The 20,098-nt window shown below is 45.4% G+C and overlaps 1 protein-coding gene across 3 annotated transcripts in view; it reads right to left on the bottom strand.

Moving 5' to 3' along the window:
• Positions 1-17,836, bottom strand: part of PPP2R2D (protein phosphatase 2 regulatory subunit Bdelta) — a 46,425-nt gene extending 28,589 nt beyond the window's left edge. For all 3 annotated transcript variants that reach the window (XR_003796982.1, XM_029244952.1, XM_029244954.1), the window contains exons 1-2: positions 17,774-17,836; positions 17,595-17,687 (exon numbers count right to left, since the gene is read on the bottom strand). Coding sequence is in view for 2 of the 3 variants with exons in the window: in XM_029244952.1 (XP_029100785.1) it covers positions 17,595-17,687; positions 17,774-17,780 (100 nt within the window). In the remaining variant the exon portion in view is untranslated. The remainder of the gene's footprint in view (positions 1-17,594; positions 17,688-17,773) is intronic.
• Positions 17,837-20,098: the final 2,262 nt, after the last annotated feature.

Raw genomic sequence — 20,098 nt, 5'->3', positions numbered from 1 at the left:
GCCCACTGGAAAATTAATCACTCTTTTCAAGGAAAATCCAATTCATACAGAATATTGCATTCTATTCCCCCCACCACATGTTAAAAATTAGAAAGTTTTAACCCAAAAGGCTATCTGACTGTCCATTTTAACCTTTCTCCCACACTTGAATTACAGCCAGGAGATTTTATGCTTAATTTCATACTAGTAATTCTTTCGGTGAATTAGAACTGTGTGGTCCACGGCAGAAGCCTGACCCAAAGCACGCCAAAGCCCTCTCTAACTATGAAGGACAGGGCACTGTCTCTGTAACACAATCATCAACGTACTTGCTAGGCTCTTTTGAAAATTAAAAAGCAGCATCTTGCCCTAAAATGATTCCAGCCCACCTCTGCACACTGCATCTGGAGCAATTTTTATTTTTAAACACAAATGTGATCGCTATTTTCCCACTAAGACACATCACGTGAATCCCCACTGCCCTTAGGAGAAAGATCAGAATCCTCGTTCTCTTCTCCCCTTTCCTTTCTATGGTCTGATCACCCAGGCCTCTTTCAGTTTCCTGAACGGGTCATAATTCTTCCTGTTTCAAGCCCTCTTCCACGTTCTACTTTGCCTGGACCACGCCTCCCATCCCTCAACCCAGTCCATGCCCATCCATCCTTCACTTTAGAGCTCAAAGGGCCACTGCCCAGGGAACCCCTTTGACTCCTTCTGGAGCCCTCATCACAATGGCAATTAACTAGTTAACTGCTTCCATCCTAGGACCGTGTCTGTTGAAGAGCAGTGCTTCACTCAGGGTACCTTCCACACCATGGCTGGATGCACAAGAAGCAAGAATGGGGAGGTCAAAGTTCATTTATTGCCTCGGGTCACTAACCATTCTCAGCAAAGTTTCTTCTTTCAGCCCCTCTGCCCTGCTGCATATCTAGACACGTAACAACACACAGCCCCTCACTGGATTGCAGACTCAGTCAAACTAGCAAGAAGACAGCGACTAGTATTTTTGTCATCTACAGTAAAAAGGTCATTACCTTGAGGAACCGGTACCAAAAGAAGAATAACCTGTGTCTAAATTTGAACCTAGTCCATCACATTAGAAAAACAAGGCTGCTAATGTTTCTCCTTAAATGCCAACTTTTGTAAGCATCTGTTAGTAACATACACAGCCTTGAGATTCTTCCTTATAACTGAGTACAAAGTTAAATATATTTAAACACACATGAAAGAACTCACAGATATCTAAATTAGAGAAACCCTAAAATAGGCAAGATTATCAAGTAAGTGAGAACTTTACCAGGTGAATGATAAAACAAGTCAGAGTTTACCAAACTTTAAGCAATTATCCACCCCAACTTTGTGATTTTTTTACTATAGAAAAAACTTATAACAAGCTATTTTTGACCAGTAATTTCACTCCATGCATATAAATAATCCAATTTCCAAATACCTTTTCAGGAATACATTTATTGTTTAAGGGTAAAAATTTTAAAAGTACATTCAATGACCAAAAACAAAATAAAAAATGAGGTTAGAAACATATTATTTCTATTTCAAAAAATCCATATCTAATTCTGCCATAAAATGGAATGAAATTCTGATACATTCAAGAGAATGAGAAGACAAGCTACAGACTGGGAGAAAACATTTGCAAAAGACACATCTGATAAAGAACTGGTATCCAAAAGAACTCTTAAAACTCAACAATAAGAAAACAACCCAATTACAAAATGGGCAAAAGACCTTAACAGATACCTCACCAAATAAGATATACACATGGCAAACAAGCATATGAAAAGATGCTCCACAGCATATGTCATCAGGAAAATGTAAAGCAACACACAATACCGCTACACACCTATTAGAATGGTCAAAATCCAAAACCACTGACAACACCAAGTGCTAGAGAGGGTGCGGAGCGGCAGGAACTCCCTTACCTCGCTGGTGGGAGCACAGAGCAGAGCAGTGCAGCCACTTCAGGAGACAGCTTGACGGCTTCTAACAAAAATAAACGTCCTCTTACCATATGGTCCACCCAGCAACTTTGTTCCTTGGTATTTACCCAAAGGAGTGGAAAACGTACATCCACACACAAACCTGCACACAAATGTTTGTAGCAGCTTTATTCGTAACTGCCAAAACCTGAACAACCAAGATGTCCTTCCGTAGGTGAACGGGTTAATAAACTGTGGTCCATCCAGACAACTGAATATTATTCAGCGTACAAAGAAACGAGCCACCAAGCCATGAAAGACAGGGAAGAACTTTAAGTGCTTATTACAAAGTGAAAGAAGCCAATCTGAAAAGGCTGCCTACGGTATGACTCAAACTCTACGACATTCTGGGAAAGGCAGAACTATGGAGACAGTAAAAAAAACAATCAGTGGTTGCTGGCGTGGGGTGGGGGGCTGGCGGAGGAAGGGAGGGCTGAACAGGCTGAGCAAAGAGAAGTTTGAGGGCAGGGAAGCGACTCTATGAGACTATACTGATGGGAGACGTGTCACCACACATTTGTGCAAACCCACAGAATGCACAACGTCAAGAGTGAACCCTGAGGTCAACTATGGACTATGGGTGATGATGATGTGCCAATCTTGGCTCTTTGACTGCAACACGTGTAACATGCTGTTACGGCAGGGGGTGCTGACCATGGGGGAGGTTGAAGGGGAGGGTGGTATATGGGCAATTGTTGTACCTTCCTCTTAATTTTGCTGTGAACCTAAAATAGCTCCAGAACAATAAAATCTTTAAAAAATTCTGATACATGCTACAACTTGGGTAGATGTTCAAAACATTATTTGTAGTGAAATAAACCAGATACAGATGGACAAATATTGTATAATTCCAGTTTTATATGCAGTTCCTGGAATAGGAAAATACACAGAGACAGAAACCAGAATAGAGATTACCAGGGGCTGCAGGGAGGAGAGAAGAGGGAGTTGTTATGTAACAGGTATGGAGTTTTCGTTGAAGTTGAAGAAGTTTTGGGTAGAGGTAGTGGTGGTCACACAATATTGTGAATGTAATTAATGCCACTGAGTTGTACACATAGGAATAATTAAAATGATCAATATTAAGCTATGTATAGTTTATTGCAATTAAAAAAAATTCACAAACCTTAAAAAAAAAAGCCAAATCCACGTTACCCTGAGTGTTATTTTTTTCTCTGTAGGTCAAATGAAACAAGGAGACGCAACCTCAGGAGCCAAGTCTGAAAGGTGAGGGCACCTGTTCTCCCTAAACCCAGCCTGCCCTCTGCCGACCACCACCAGGCCTGCACAGCCAGCAACCCCAAACGTAAATTTTTTTTTTTGGCCATGCCACACACAGCTTGTGGGATTTTAGTTTCCCAACCAGGGATTGAACCTGGGCCCTTCCCTGGGCCCTCAGCAGTGAGAGTGCAGAGTCCTAACCCCTAGACCACTAGGGAATTCCCCCAAAGGTAAACTTCCAATGGATTTCTAAAGCAACAATTCATACAATTATATTTTACTTAGGAACACATTTTACCCTGAACAGTACTTTAAAAGGCACACAGAAAGTCCTAAGTGGATAATTCCAATCAATTTCTCCTTTTCCTGCTGAATTCTACTGTGCTTTAATGGACATTAAGTAAACTGAGAATGGTTAAAATAAAGACTTTTTGCATTCTCTCATTTTCAGATTGATATCACTACTACATACCTGAACATAACCAGGGCTTGATGGCAGAAAAAAATTAATGATCACTGTGGCTAACACTACTTCAAGAACTATCTCTGATATTTCAGATGACTTCAACAACTGACAGATACATGCTTTTTGTTATCATAACCAAAGTCAAAATCTAAGAAACGTTGACCTCTAACATTCAATTAGATCCTTAAGGTCTAACAAAAGCAAGACAACTGGAGAAAAAGCAGCAGCAGTACATCTATTTCGATAAAAATTCAGAAGCAGGGAATTTATAGGCCAACTTTATGGTAGAAGTTGCCACTGGTGAAGGAAGGAGAGAAAAGTACAGGAAATGGAACTGGGGAGTTAAAAAAAGAGAGAGAGAACTTCAACTGTAACTTTTACATCTTAAATCTGAAACAAATATGACCAAATGTTGAGAACATGGGTGTTTACAATTAGCATATAATATTATATATATTTTAATAAATAAATATACCTTACATTTATATGTAACTGTATAATAATTATATAATAATTATTGATATTATGTTAATAATATGTATATTACTACTTATTTTAAAGGAAAACTATAAAGTTTATCAAAATATGAGGTGGCAGGGACTTCCCTGGTGGCACAGTGGTTAAGACTCTGCGCTCCCAATGCAGGGGGCCAGGGTTCGATCCCTGGTCAGGGAACTATATCCCACATGCATGCTGCAACTAAAAGTTCACATGCCACAACTAAGGAGCCTGTCTGCCGCAACTAAGGAGCTGGCAAGCTGCAACTAAGGAGCCCATGAGCCGCAACTAAGACCCAGAGGACCAAAAAAAGAAAAAAGAAAAAAAAAAAACTACAGAGAAGAAAACAGATATTGTTACGAAAAAAAAAAAAAAGTGAGGTGGCAAATGGTTGTCTCAAGATTTAAAATATTTCTCCTAGGGACTTCCCTAGCAGTCCAGTGGTGGTTAAGCAGTCCAGTGGTGGAACCCATGCTTCCACCACAGGGGGCATGGGTTCTATCCCCAGTAGGGGAACTAAGATCCCACATGCTGCACAGCGCGGCCAAAACGTAAATAATAAAATAAAAAAAAATATTTCTCCTATATGTAAGGTATATCCAAAAAAAAAAAAAAAAAAAAGAAATTATGACATTTCTTTAAAACATGTAGATACACAGGACACTGCAAATGGCCAAAACCAAGCCACAAGCAGCCCCCGTGAGATGGATCGTTAGGTCCATGTACAAACGCACTGATGCACCAGGCACTGAAGGCCCCCTTTCAACAGTCATCAGCTGGCTGTCACTTTGCTTTGCTTTCATCTAGTTACAAATACTAGAGCTTCAGTATATATTCCTATGGATGTCTATTTTGTCATCACAGATACCTGGAGCAGAACAATTAAAACTCAGAAAAATGCGGTTGATACAAACTACATAAAACAGATAAGCAAAAGGATTTACTGTACAGCACAGGGAACTATAGTCAGTGTCTTGTATCTTATAGTATAGTAATAATCTATAATAGAAAATAATCTGGAAAAAATATACATATAACTGACTCACTTTGCTGTACACCTGAAAGTAACACAATATTGTAAATCAACTATACTCCATAAAACCCCTAAGAAACAAAAAACCTTACAAAAAATGTTTAGGGTGTTTTCAAGTGGCAGCCTAAACAGCAGGTGTTCATAAGTAGCAGGAAGGGAACCCTTCCTCCACTGTTATAAAGCTAGTCTTTCCCTTTTCTTAACTGGTCTTTTTCTTTTTATCATCACAAAAACAATGCTGCCTTGGTGTGGAACATTAAGTAATACAGAAGCATGTAGAATAAAAGCCAAAGTCCCTCTGATGCAAATCTGACCCCTCACTACCCCCGGGTCCCCACTGATGTTAGCCATCCTGCATCTTCCAGACATTTACAACCCCACTCAGATTTACACGCGATCACTGTTATATGAATTGCTTTTTTTCACCTAATACGTCACAAACTTCTCTCCGGCAGGCACAGACCCCTTTAAACCACAATATGGGTGCACCACAATGCATTTAATCACTTCACTACTTCTGGGCATTTTTTTCCCTGATATTTTATTGCTGCAATGCACAACTCTGTAAATACACCTTCATGAAATGCTGGCACAGGACTTCCCTAGTGGCACAGTGGTTAAGAATCCGCCTGCCAATGCAGGGGACATGGGTTCAAGCCCTGGCCCGGGAACATCCCACATGCCACCGAGCAACTAAGCCCGTGTGCCATGACTACTGAGCCTGCGCTCTAGAGCCCACGAGCCACAACTACCGAGCCTGCGTGCCACAACTACTGAAGCTGGCGCGCCTACAGTCCGTGCTCCGCAACGAAGAGCAGCCCCTGCTTGCCACAACTAGAGAAAGCCTGTGCGCAGCAACGAAGACCCAATGCAGCCAAAAAAATAAATTTAAAAAAAAAAAAAAAAGCTGGCATATTCCTGTAAGTGGAATGAATCATAGGCTCCCAACCCTTGCTTAAGGTTTTATAGATACATGTGAAATTGCCCTCCAGAAAAATGAGTGTAGAGATACTTCTTCCAGAAATGTAAAGCAAAAATAAAACCTCACCACTGCTTTAATTAAAACATCTTTGTGGGCTTCCCTGGTGGTGCAGTGGTTAAGAATCCACCTGCCAATGCAGGGGACACAGGTTCGAGCCCTGGCCCGGGAAGATCCCACATGCCACGAGCAACTAAGTGTGCGCCACAACTACTGAGCCCACGAGCCACAACTACTGAAACCCACGTGCCTGGAGCTCGTGCTCCGCAACAGGAGAAGCCACCGCAATGAGAAGCCCACGCACTGCAATGAAGAGCAGCCCCCGTGCAGCAACAAAGACCCAACGCAGCCGAAAATAAATAAAATAAATTAAAAAAGAAGTCTTTGCCCATTAATGCCCTTTCTTTGATGATTTATATGAACTCTCTTACCCCTTTTTAAAAATGAATGACACGTTTACAGATATGGTTAAAAATGAGGACTCATCGTTTGTTCCTTTTTTACACCCAAATTTTCCACATCATTATCAGGGAACTTAATACCTTTGGGGCAGGTATCATGACTCACTAAGAATTCACAATTTATTAAAATACTTCCTATGTGCCAGCACTGTGCTATGTCTAGCACAAGATATAGAATTCATACACCCGCATTTTAGTTTGACTTTCTTATCTCTGGAGATCTAGATAAAATGGGCTAAAGTCTGCTCCCCAGTCTGTGTAAGTCTAACAGCCTTACCAAGCTCTCTGTGAACTTTCCAAGCTCTTCTGTGCTCACGGTCACTCTCTGAGCTCCGGCTCTCAATATTTAGTCCAGCCTATGAATCACTCCTGTTGTCCCGCACTGCTCCTCTTCCACACCACTACTGACCCAACAAAGACCTCAGCTTTTTCTTAGTTCCCGACAGCGGCAACAGCAACAAAAAAACCCGCCTACAGAAGACACACATACAGGGGACATAAATGAAAAATTAAAACTCAAGGCTAATAAAAAATATTCAGAGATTAGTACTTATAATGTATTAAAAAGCTTTAAAAATTCATTTCTAAAAGCCTCAGTAGAAAAATGGACAAGAGATACAATCTGACAATTCACGGAAGAAACAGAAATAGTTGACAAAAACAATCTCAATTGCCTAAGTGTAAGGAAATGCAAACTACAACATTAAAATGGCTAAAATTAAAAAGTTTGATATTCCCAGCATGAGTGGAGAAGGAAAAGTTTGGGGAAGGTGTAAGTCAGCACCGTCTTTTGGAGGACAATTTGGCAGCCAAAAAAGGTGAATGTTGGAGGCCTTTGAGTGTGTCTGTTTCTAGGACTCTAGCCACAGGAATGCCTGCCCCAGGCAGATGGATGGACAAGTCTCTTTACTGCAGCATCTTTAGTAATAGCAAAACTTGGAACCCACCAACAGAGGACTTGTTAAATAAATGAGTAGTCTGTACAACTATATACTCTGTAGCCATCCAAAAGGATCAAATCGAGCTATGCAAGAAGGCAGCATCATTAAAAATACCGACGTATGGGCTCTGGACCCAGAACACCTGGGCTGAAATCCTGACCTCAGCACCCACTAGCTCTGTGTCCTTGGGCAAGTGACTACATCTTCTGAGATTCAACGTGCTCATTTGTAAACACAAGCAACAGTAGCACTGACATCTCCAGGGGCTATGTTCAGGGTCAAACAGGCTCAAGTGTGTGCACAGCTCAGCAGAAAGCCCGGGTCACTGTACGATCTCAAATTACACACTGCTGATGCAAACAAGCAAGCAAACAACATTTATAATAGGATTCACACTTTGTAAGGGATTTAAAAAGTGCTGCTTACACGCAAACTAAATTTTAAAACAAAAGTACATAGATAGATGAATAGGAAATGGTCTAAAAAACATACACACATTGTTAAGGGTCATTACCTCTGGGGAGGAATGAAGAAGAACATTTGCTTTTACTCTTTTTACATCTGCATCACTTGAGTTACTTTAAATAATGAATGCTCTGCTTTTGTATTCTGAGACAAAAACAGCAAAATCCAGTAAAGATGAGAGGGGACAGTTAATCTTAAAATCTGCCCTGTTCTGTGATTCCTATTGCTAGTAGCTAGCTTTAAAGCAGTAGTTCTCCAAGTGTGGTCTGTGGACCCCTGCGGGTACCCAAGAACCTCTTCAAGGACCACAAGGTCGAAACTATTTTCTCAATAATACGCGTTGCCATTTTCACTGTGTTGTCATCTGCATGAAAGAGCAAAAGCGACGTAGCTGAAACTGCTGGTGTCCAGCGCACATCGCTCAGCAGCGTGGAGCCGCACCAGCAGTCCTGCTGTTCACACCACGCAAGGGCAGGAAGAAAAGAAAGGAAAAAAGCCAGTTTTACTGAGGAAGATCCTTGATGAACCATCAAACAAATTAATTTTACTCAATCCCAACCCATTAGTATGAGTCTTTTCTCTTTTTTTAAGTTTATTTAGTTTTGGCTGCGTTGGGTCTTCTTTGCGGTGTGTGGGCTTCTCACTGCGGTGGCTTCTCTTGTTGCAGAGCATGGGCTCTAGGCGCGCAGGCTTTAGTAGCTGTGGCTTGTGGGCTCTAGAGCGCAGGCTCAGTAGCTATGGCGCACTGGCTTAACTGCTCTGCGGCATGTGGGATCTTCCCAGACCAGGGCTCGAACCCATGTCCCCTGCACTGGCAGGCGGATCCTTAACCACTGCGCCACCAGGGAAGCCCCCAGGATGAGTCTTTTCAATATGCTTTGTGGTAAGGTGGGCGCTAGGCACACAGCAGGGTTGCCGTACCCCCAAGTGCAGCGACTGTCTCGAGGAAAAGCATGTGCACGGTTGTCAGTGCTGCAGGTTGAGCCAGCCATTTTCACGGAATGCCACTTTTATCTGAAAGAACAACTGACCAACTATGGTTGCTTAGGTTTTGACATCTGGCAGAACTTTTCTTAAAAATAAGCAAAGTGAGCCACTCACTACACAGAAAACAACTGACGGTATTTGTTGCCAATGATAAAATCCAAGCTTTCAAGAGAAATCAGAATTTTGGAAAACTTGTTTCTACTATAAATTTGACAGCTTCCCACTTTAAGACTCTTCTAATGAGATCAGTGGTGATTTTCTTGATCTTGTACAATGAAATGTACCAACATTTAGAAGATCTGAACAACTCAGTGTCCCAATATGTATTTCTAAATGACCAAGGTGTGATGCTACCAAATTACCCACATGAGCAAGGGATACAGTCAAAGTACAAGATAGGACTATGGCCTTTAATGTTAACAGGGGGTAAACAATTCATTGATATGGTCTCAGGTTCCAAATTGTAACTAGAAGAAACCACCACATGTGTAGTTCTGTTGTAGTATTAAAGTGGAATACCTACAATTACATGAAAAGGCTATTAAATCACCCCTCCCTGTTCTAACTACATGTAAGTATGAGGCCAAATTTTCTTCATATATTTCAATAAAGCAACTGTAACAGATTGAATATAGAAGCAGATCTGGGAATCCACCTGTCTCCTATTAAGCCTTTCACTTAAAACACTTGCAAAGTATAAAACAATGGCACTCAATCTTTTTTGGTTTTGGTAAAGTTGTTTTTCATTAAAAATGTTATGATAACATGTAATAGATTTATTATTAAAGTGAAATAATAAATAGTTTCAGTTGTCCTAATTTCCAATACAGTAAATATTGATAGACATAACCCTCATGAACAAAAAGCTCTCTGGTCCTCAAAAATTATTAAGAGTATAAAACCAAGAGGTTTTGGAACCAAAAGGCTTTGAGAACCACCGGCTTAGCACAGGGCAGGCAAACTACCATGTGAAATCAAAATCTGGCCCTTGCTGATCTGTAAATAGTGGTACTGGGCACCGTCACACCCTTATGTTCCTGGGGTCTCTGGCTGCTTTCCTGCTGCAAAGGCACAGCTGAGTTGAGTAGATGAGACAGGACTGGCCTGCAAAGTCCGAAATATTTACTATTGGGCCCTTTAAAAAGAATCCGAAACCCTCTGATTTAGTGTAAGCTCACATTGCCAGCCTTTGTTGTTGCAGTAGCTGAGCAGCTGCATTCCTGTCTCCACTCGTACCTGTCACCACCCATTTTCCAAAGGCCAGAGTGACCTTCCGTGAAGTTGACGTCACTCCTCTAGTGAGAACCTTAAACGTTTATGATCACATTTACTTCGAAACACAATTCAAGGTGCTCAGCACCGTATTCAAGGCTTTTACTCATCACTCTGGTCCCTGCCAGCCCCTCGTCTCGGGCCTTCCCCTTCTTTGCCAGACAAACACACCAAGTACTCTGGTTTCCCAGAATGCACCACGCTCTCTGCAATCTCCACTCCAAGCCCCCTCAGTCTGGAACATTCTTCTCCCTTTCCTTCCTCCCTCTTCCTACACCCTGATTTCCTTCCCTTCACTCCCCACCCAAGTCTTGTGTACTGGGCACTGTATCACATTCCCTCCACATACCCTGCTCTCACGATGGTGCCAGGACCCAACTGCTTGCCAGTCGCTGTCTAAACACATGGTTGTGTGAGGCAGAAACTGGGTTTCTCCACTGCAACATTCAGCACGAGCAGACCTTCAGGATGCTGTTGCCAACTTTTTAGATGAACTAAGCTGAAAGCTAGCCCCCATAACACCCTTCATTTTCTTAAGGTGGCTCCCTGGAGCAACACAGAGTAAGTTACTCTCCTAGGCAAGAGGGTCTCTTAAGACATCAACATTTTGCTATCATTAAAGAGAACACAAACAACAACTGTTGTCAAGGATGTGGAGAAAAGGGAACCCTCCTCCACTCTTGGTGGGAATGTAAACTGGTGCAGCCACTGTGGAAAACAGTGTGGCAGTTTCTCAAAAAACTAAAAATGGAGTTATCATATGATCCAGCAATTCCACTCCTGGGTATATATTCGATAAAAAACAAAAACACTAATTTGAAAAGATACATGACCCCAATGTCCATGGCAGCACCATTTACAATAGCCAAGATATGGAAACAACCTAAGTGCCCATCGACAGATGAATGGATAGAGAAGATGTGGCACATCTACACAATGGAATACTGCTCAGCCATAAAGGAGAATGAAATAATGCCATTTGCAACAACATGGAGGGACCTGGAGGGCATTATGCTAAGTGAAGTCAAAGACAAACCCTGTATGATATCACTTATATGTTCAATCTAAAAAACACAACAAACTAGTGAATATGACAAAAAAGAAGCAGACTAACAGATATAGAGAACAAACTTGTGGTTATGGGGTGGGGGGTATATAGGGGTGGGGAAATGGGAGGTACAAACTGTTGGGTATAAGATAGGCTCAAGGATGTACTGTACAACATGGGGAATAGAGCCAATATTTTGTAATAACTGTAAATGGAAAGTAACCTTTAAAAACTGTATGAAAAATTAAAAAAAAAAGATACCAACATTTTAACAGTTATCAGTTACTGTGAGCCAGTTTGTCAAAGCTTTTCCTGCATTACCTGGAATCTTTCTAAGAACCTGTAAAGGTCACAGGAAATAGCACCCTGTTTTACAGCTGAGGAACAGAAGGTAAGTAACTGTCACATTAACATGAAGCTAGTAAGAGGGCTGAAGTGGAATTTGTACCAAAATCTTTCAATATCTGGATTCACATCAAGTTGAAGAGCAAGCCTAACCCATATGATAAAACTAGAGAACAAGCAGGATACAGCCAATGCTAAACACCATGACAGGCTAAGTGACAGGAAAGGATGTTAAGAGTGGCTGAGCAGTGTTTCATAAAGAAAGTGGAATCTGAGATGGATTTAGATGGATGACTAGGTGTGAAAGGAGGAGAGGAAACTAAAAGAATATAGAAATCCCCCACCTTTTTTTTTTTTTGGCCACCCCGCATGGCTTGCGGGATTTTAGTTCCCCGACCAGGGATCGAACCCGGGCCCCGGGCAGTCAAAGCCCGGCATCCTAACCACTGGACTACCACAGAGAATTCCTGAGAAATCCCCCATTTTTTGAAAGCTCGCTGTACGTCACTTCGCTTTTACCAAAGACCTACAGCTTGCTAACTGAAAGAAATCTGAAGATTTCACTTTTGGGAAAAAAAAAAAAAAGGGGCAAAATAAGCCTTCAGCATTTGTTTCGCAGGAAATGATTATACAGGTAGTGCACCCTGAGCAGTGAGAGGGGCCCCACCAAGCTCCTTCTCCAGGAGCTACACTGAGCATCTCAGCATCAAGCTGTCAGAGCTTTGAACTGTGTTTGAGCGTCTAGGCTTTACCTTGACTCCTTCTGTGCCTGTGTCATAAGGTAATTGACACCTATGGCTAAGGTAATTATTGCTTCTCCCTTTACACCATTTCGGCTTACGAAAGGTTTTGTAGGAATGCTCTGCTTCCAGATAGGATAGCAGGGGAAAGCTGTATTCTACGTTGGGAAAGAAATATGAGCCAAGATCAAGGCGTGGGAAGATCACTGAATAATGATGGAAAAACCAAGAGGTCAGGCCCTATGGAAGGGATCTGGGGTGAGTGGAGAGATTGCGGGAGGTCGGGAAAAACTAAGAGACTGCTACTTTCACATTTAAATATAGCTACAACTAAACCCAAACACCTTAAAATACATGAAAATTAGTGAACAGCTATACCTAACACTTCAACAACACCTTACAGGTTCAAAAGCACAGCACTGTTTTATCTCAACAAAAATCTTATGATGTGATTTCTAGATAAGCAAGTTGAGGTTTAGAAAGGGCCTTCAAGCTTGATAAACAGCAGACATGAACTGAACCCAGAACTTCTCATCAAAACAACAGATTTTTAAAATCAAGGAATAAAGAAATCAAGGAGTATGATTTGATACTACCATAAACCTGCACCTGATTATCTAACTAAGATCAGTCCAGCTTCTTGAATGCACAGCCTGATTTCAGAGACACTACAATGTAGCTGTGCTCAGTAGGTACACTGAATGCATTAATCTTAAAAAAACCATACACATCTGATTTCTTTAAGGCAGACTCTCCACAGGAAAAAACTATCACAGTACTCTAGAAATAATGACTATGACTGAGTTTTTTTTTTTTTTTTTTTTTTTTGCGGAACGCGGGCCTCTCACTGTTCTGGCCTCTCCCGTTGCGGAGCACAGGCTCAGGACGCGCAGGCTCAGCGGCCATGGCTCACAGGCCCAGCCGCTTCGTGGCATGTGGGATCTTCCCAGACCGGGGCACGAACCCGTGTCCCCTGCATCGGCAGGCGGACTCTCAACCACTGCGCCACCAGGGAAGCCCGACTGAAAAGTTTTGCATTCACAAATATGGTATTTCATTGATTCTAAGAAGCACATTTTCTTTCATTTTCACATCTTTGAAATCACATGTATCTTATATTCAATGAAACACAATAACTTCCTGCTACTGACGCCCAAGTGCTCTTAATTTTTGTTACCCTTTGCCAATTTAAATGTTTCTTTCTTTCATAACATCTATGTAAACCCTTTCAGAAAAGCTGGCCATACCAGATTACCCAGAAACCTACATTATTTACACAACTTCCCAGACTCAAGCTTGAATTAAACAGATGAACCTTTAGTTTTGTTAAGCATTATGTCTTTAGAAAAAGATTAATGTCTAATTCAAAGCAATAGATTAGATCGTGGATGAAGAAACCGGTTAAAATAAAATCATCAAATAGAAAGTCTAGACACTTAAACCTACACACTCTGAGATGAAAAGAACCAGCTGCTCTCAAGCTATGCAAAAAACTATGTCAATCCAGGCAGTAGTTCATGACAAGCCCTTCCCTCCTCTAACCCGTTCCCCCTGTTCCTCCAGAAAATCAGAAGAGCAATGAATGTACAAAAGCAGCAGACCCAGAGCTTCCCTGCAAGAGGCCAGCTGAGGTCCTGTGAGAGTAGCTCGGCAGGCAAGGCTACCGTATCACTCACTTGACATTCAGATGTTCCCCCTGCTTACTGTCTCTGTAGTATCTATTCTTAAAATACTTTGAGGATGCCCGTTCTGAAAGCCTTGTTACTAATCTTAGACCATTTTGATAGGCACTCCCTTTAAAGACAGCTCATTTTCATTTGCTTTCAGAGGTCGTTTCCTCTAATTCTTGGTAGTGAGACCTCTCCTGAGCTTTGGAAGGACAGAGCAATCCCACGGCTGGGGAGCCGCACCCCGCAGTGGGCCTTCAACAGTACTGGCCACAAACGGTCACTGATGCAGCACACCATGCATGGGCCCTGGAGCCCAGCTTCCAGAGCTGGCTTGGCCACTCTGCTGACCAAGTCATCTGTCCTCTGGGCCTTGGCTTCCACATCTAAAACTGGGAAGAACAAGAGTTCCTCCTTTGCAGGGTTGTGTGAAGACTGAATTAATGGGCACAAGTAACTTGAAGCAACCTCGGGAACATAATAAGACTTAACCATCTTTACCTCCAGGCTGGGTCTTCTACAAGGCTGTGGGGCGAGGGAGGGGCACCTAGCCCTCAAGCTTTAAGTAGAGCTCACACTGCTGAAGACAGACCAGCGAAGGACTGTAATATCGTGTGCCAACACCTGCAAAAGATGTTCATGCAGTGAGTGTTGCCCAAGAAAAGGGAGTGGGGCTGGGTGATGGTGACTAAACATCACGCGTGAAAAATCTGTATAAATATTTAACAACTTCCAAAGAGTAGTCATTGTTTAGAGCATAAGTATTTGGAGGTACAGGCTAACAACTACTTTCTCACTTCCTTCTGGAAGCCTCCCCCTGGTTTTACTATTTTGACTCTTTGTTCATCTAGGCATAAAAGCTCACCTATTCCACCTTCAGAGGCGATGCCTACCACCCTGGCCAGCTTGTCATAGGGGAAGGAGAGGGGGCAAGTCACCAGGGACTGTCACTCACACATCTTGTCACTAGCAGAACAATTGCTAGTTTCCTCTTGAGCCCACCTCTATCCCTATTTGCAGGAAGATGGGAAATCCCTGATAGCACGATGGGCTGACCTGACCCACTAGCAAAACGCTGTTTCTAAAAAAAAAAAAAAAAAATATATATATATATATACTCTAATAAAGACATATTTTATAAAAAAAAAAGCCATCATCAAATTTTGCACATTACAATACTTTCTTCAGGTGTCCCCCCCAAACTCTATTAGCTTTAAAAACAAAAAGGAAATCAAAAGCCTCTCTCCACTATACGCACTCCCCAACCTTCAAAAGTCAGGGGAGACCCCACTTGCCCCTGTACCCCTCATGTCCATACTCAGGCAAGGAGAGGCCCACCTCAGTCACTTTCTGATCACTCACAGCAGCGGAAAGCAGAAAGACGGCACGAAATTTAGGGTTAGCGGAGAACTCTGCAAAGTGGAGCTTGGAACAGAACAAAACCTTAAAGAGCGAAACACCTCACCACCCACAAATCTGCACAAATAAATTTACTATACCTCTAGTCCTACAGTCCAAGTATTGACGTCCAGTGACCTCCCTTAAATTACATCTCCCGTTAATTATCTCTTATCAACACTTCTTCACCAAGGTTGAGTCTGGACACACGCTTCACCACCAGCTTCTTTATTCTCGCTGCTTAACAGTCGCTAGCTGTTAACAATTACTTTTTTCTTCTTTCTCATGGACTTTTATGGAAATAGTACAATTCAAACAGGTAGTATCACGACTACTTGACAAAATAATGAATGTTATAAATGTGTTAACCCTGATAGAGGATTAAGTATGAAGTAAGAGAGCTGTGAATACACACGATCAAAAAAACATGTGGGGCTTCCCTGGTGGCGCAGTGGTTGAGAGTCCGCCTGCCGATGCAGGGGATGCGGGTTCGTGCCCCCGGTCCCGGGAGGATCCCACATGCCGCGGAGCGGCCGGGCCCGTGAGCCATGGCCGCTGAGTCTGCACATCCGGAGCCTGTGCTCCGCAACGGGAGAGGCCACAGCAGTGAGAGGCCCGCGTACAGCAAAACAAACAAACAAACAAAATGTGGTAATTACCACAAAGCGATCTTACAAAATAGGTAACTCAAAATACCAAACTTTTAGATGTAGTCAAAATTTTACTTAAAGTAGGGACGTAAAATTGCAAAAAGTTCCAGTTTGATTCAGAGAACAAAATATTTCCGTCAAGACTTTTAAAAGTAAAGAATACCATTTTCGAAGTGTAACATCACACTTAAAATACACCATTTTAGTTAGACTTACATTTTAATTCATTCGGCTTATCAACTAAACCTTCTTATAAAAAGGGAAAGAAACCAGAAGCTAAGACAGGCATTAAGCCCTCCCACCTTCCCACCCGTGAGTAAATGGGTTTTGCTTTATCCCTGATAGGAATTTTGAGTAAGCTGACCGGTCACCCACTTGGCACTGCAAAGTGAAAAAAAAACGTACCTTATGTGAATGTAAAGAAAAATCTCAATCTCAAGTCAGATACATCTTCACAAATTCCTGAAGCACCGTTTTACCTGCTTACTGATCTGGGCACTGCTTGTCTCCAGATGTCAGAGGATCTCCAGATGTCACTCTGCCAGGGGGAGGTGCAGAGCAAAGGAGGACGGAGCCAAGGGTCACGGGACTGGGCACGGTGGAGGAAAGGCGCAGGACACCTGACCAGAGGCTGCTAGTTACTTGGGGCAAAGAAGGTGTAGCTCACGCAAACACAAAAACTTTTTAAGAGAGGATTAAAGGCTCACCATGTTGAGTAAGACGGCTGAACAACAGCAAAAGAGTCACTGCCTGACTTTACACTCCCGATCCGCTGCACCGCGCGCACGGGCACGAGTCTAGGCGTTCTTCCTTCAGGACGACACGCGGCGCCGTGGGAAGCGCCCCCGCCCCCCGCAACGCCGCTCCCCTGCGACCATCGTTACGGAAAAGACCGAGCAACCTCAACACCGCAAAGTTCAAAGGTGCAATCTGCAGCAGGAACTTTAAGACACGCCGCCGGAGAAGGAGAAAGAGCTGATGAGAAAACTGAAAAACTTCGGAACCTTAGAAAGCAATCTACAGCACCAAGGGGTCCGACCCTGTTTTTAAAGAAGAAACTGAGGCCGGACAGGATGCCCCCATCGCACAGGTGACTGGACAGAGGCCCCGACCTGACCCAGGCCGGAGCGATTCCCCACCCGACTCCTGCCAGTCTGCAGTTACCCCAAGCTTATGTTTCTCGAGTCCCCGGCTTCTGCAGTTATTTCCGGAGCTCCAGCAAACGCAGGAGGCAGCCACTTGCAGCGCAAAGAACCCAAAATCCACTCGGGAGACCCGACATCTGCGCGCTCCGCGACCTTGGGCCCCTGACATAACCCCCGGGGCCGTCTCCCCTAGGGACCGGGCCGGCGTCGCCTCCCCGGCGGACCGGACCTCCGATCGCGCGCCCGCCCCGCGCCCCGGCCAGGAGCGGCCCAGCCGGGCCCCGGGGCGCCCAGGTGCACGGCCTTACCTTCCGCCACGTCCTCGTCCACGGCCCCCTTGACCTGCGAGAAACACCACTGCAAGTCGTTGCCGCCCGCAGGGCAGCCGCCGCCTCCGGCTCCTGCGGATACACCGGGCGCGTCAGGCTCGCGCCCCTAGCCCCTCGCCCCTCGCCCGCTCCCGGCCCCGCCCCGCGCAGGCCCTCACCTGCCATGGCCAGTCGGCCGGCGCGCGGCCCGGCGCGGCCGGGCGCCGAGGCGGCGGCGGACGTACGAGGCGGCCGCCGCGCTGCTGCCGCCCAAGCACCTCAGCCCGGCCGCCGCCGCCGCCGCCGCCGCCGTATTTTTTTTTCCCTTTTCAAAATGGCGCCCAATGCCCGTCGTCCCGCTCGATGACGTCATCCCCCGCCGTCGGGGGCGGGGGCGGGGCCTCCGGGAGTCTCCGAGCGGGGCGGGGCGGAGCGGGGCGGGGCGGGGCGGAGCGGGGCGGGGCGGGGCGGGGCGGGACGCACGGCCGCGGGGGCGTGGGTTCTCCCGGTGCGCCGACTGCGTCTGCGCGACCTGCGCCGCGCCCCGCTGCCTGGGAACGGGGCTTCAGGGCCGCCGGGGACGCCCCGGCCGGCGGGCGGCTGTGAGCCCGGAGCTTGGTGCTCCCCTGAAGATCAGCCGCGGGTCCGCTGCCGGCCGTCCGTCCCTCTGGGGAGTTTTGGAGGCCGCGAGGCCGAACAGGGCCCGTTCCTAGAGTCTTCTGCCAATGAGAGCGCGATCCTTCGGCGGAGCAGCCAATGGGGAGCGCGCTCAGTGGCCGGTGGGCGGAGCTTCCGGGCCGGGCCGCACCTGGAGCGCCCCGCACCTGAGAGCATCATGCCGGCCCACCGACCCAGGCCGCACTGCAAATCACTCTCCTCGGACACAGCTGGAGTCCCGGTAATCAGTGTACACCTTGGACGGCAGCCCTGCACAGAGCTCACGTTGTCTACCAGGATTCCTTGAGCCCCCATCAGTGTACAATCTTAGGGAAACGGTGTTGCGGTACAGCGTGCTCATCGTTCGTTCCTTCATTCCTGGGTGTGTTTTCTGTGGCCTACGGAGGGATTATTCATTTGTGGGATTTATGTGTCCGAAATCATAACTCCTTTCAGTGATATTGTGAAGTTGGTAGTTACCATGTGGCATCTCTAGAAGATGATCATTCCAAATCAGGAACATTTGTCCACTTAACAAATATTATTTTTTGATCAGCTCGTGCTATGTGCCACACTGTTCACGGCCCTGGAGATGCGGGGGTAAACAGAGCAAATGCCTACCCTCAGGGAGCTTACATCTCAGTTTAGGGATCCAGAAAATAGCAGGAGTGGGCTTCCCTGGTGGCGCAGTGGTTAAGAATCCTCCTGCCAATGCAGGGGACATGAGTTTGAGCCCTGGCCCGGGAAGATCCCACATGCCACGGAGCAACTAAGCCCTTGTGCCACAGCTACTGAGCCTGCACTCTAGAATCTGAGAGCCACAACTACTGAGCCCGTGTGCCACAACTACTGAAGCCTGTGCGCCTAGAGCCCGTGCTCCGCAACAAGAGAAGCCACGACAATGAGAAGCCCACACACCACAACGAAGAGTAGCCCCTGCTCACCGCAACTAGAGAAAGCCTGCACATTAACAAAGACCCAACACAGCCAAAAATAAATAAATAAAATAAATAAATAAATTTATATATAAAATAAAAGAAAATAGCAGGAGTAAAGCAAAATAGGTAGTAAGTCAGATGAAGTTGGATAGAAAAATAAAGCAAGGAAGGAGGGCAAGGGAGTGCATCTAGGTTGCAGTTTTAAACAGGGTGACTGGAGAAGACCTCGAGGAGGTGAGGCAGCCACGCGGACATCGGGGGGAGGCTGTGCCGGGAAGCAGGATGGAGTCCAGGCAAGATAGGAAGCTATGGGGCCATGAGCAGGGAAGGGTCACGGCTGACTTGGCCTTGAACGGGGCCACTGTGGCTGCTCTGCTGAGGGTGCACTGTAGGGAGCCAAGGTCGTCCAGGCAGAGGGATGATGGTCAAGTGGTCATGGATGTGGTGGTCCTGGGGAGAGGGCTTGAGAACCGGTCAGGCTTCAGAGATAGGCATTTTGAAGGCGGAGCGCCCCGGGGGCTGACTGTGAAGTGGTTGCGGTGTGAGAAAGAAGGGACTTGGGGATGACTGCATCCCTGGTCTGAGCACCCGGTCCAAGGGAGTTTCCTGGTGCCGAGATGGGAACAGCTGCAGGAAGAATGGCTGGGCCGGTGCAGGGGTGCAGGCCGATTGAGAGATTGGTTGTGAACTTGCGCAGCGGTTGCAAAGGTAGCTGCACACCCAGACGTGGAGCTCTTGGGGAAGTCGCGACCTGGAGCTGTAGGTTCTGGAGGCGCCAGCATCGAGATGCATTTCAAGCCAGAAGAGACTGGGTGAGCTCACCCCAGGAGGGAGAGTAAGTGGGGAAGAGGACCGAGGACAGAGCCCAGGAGGAGGAGCCACGTGGAGGTGGGCTGGAGAACCAGGAGC

The sequence above is a fragment of the Monodon monoceros genome, unplaced genomic scaffold (assembly GCF_005190385.1).
Source record: "Monodon monoceros isolate NGI ecotype Baffin Bay Population unplaced genomic scaffold, NGI_Narwhal_1 Super_Scaffold_4, whole genome shotgun sequence".
Lineage (NCBI taxonomy): Eukaryota > Metazoa > Chordata > Mammalia > Artiodactyla > Monodontidae > Monodon > Monodon monoceros.
This window is presented reverse-complemented; position numbering and strand designations above follow the sequence as displayed.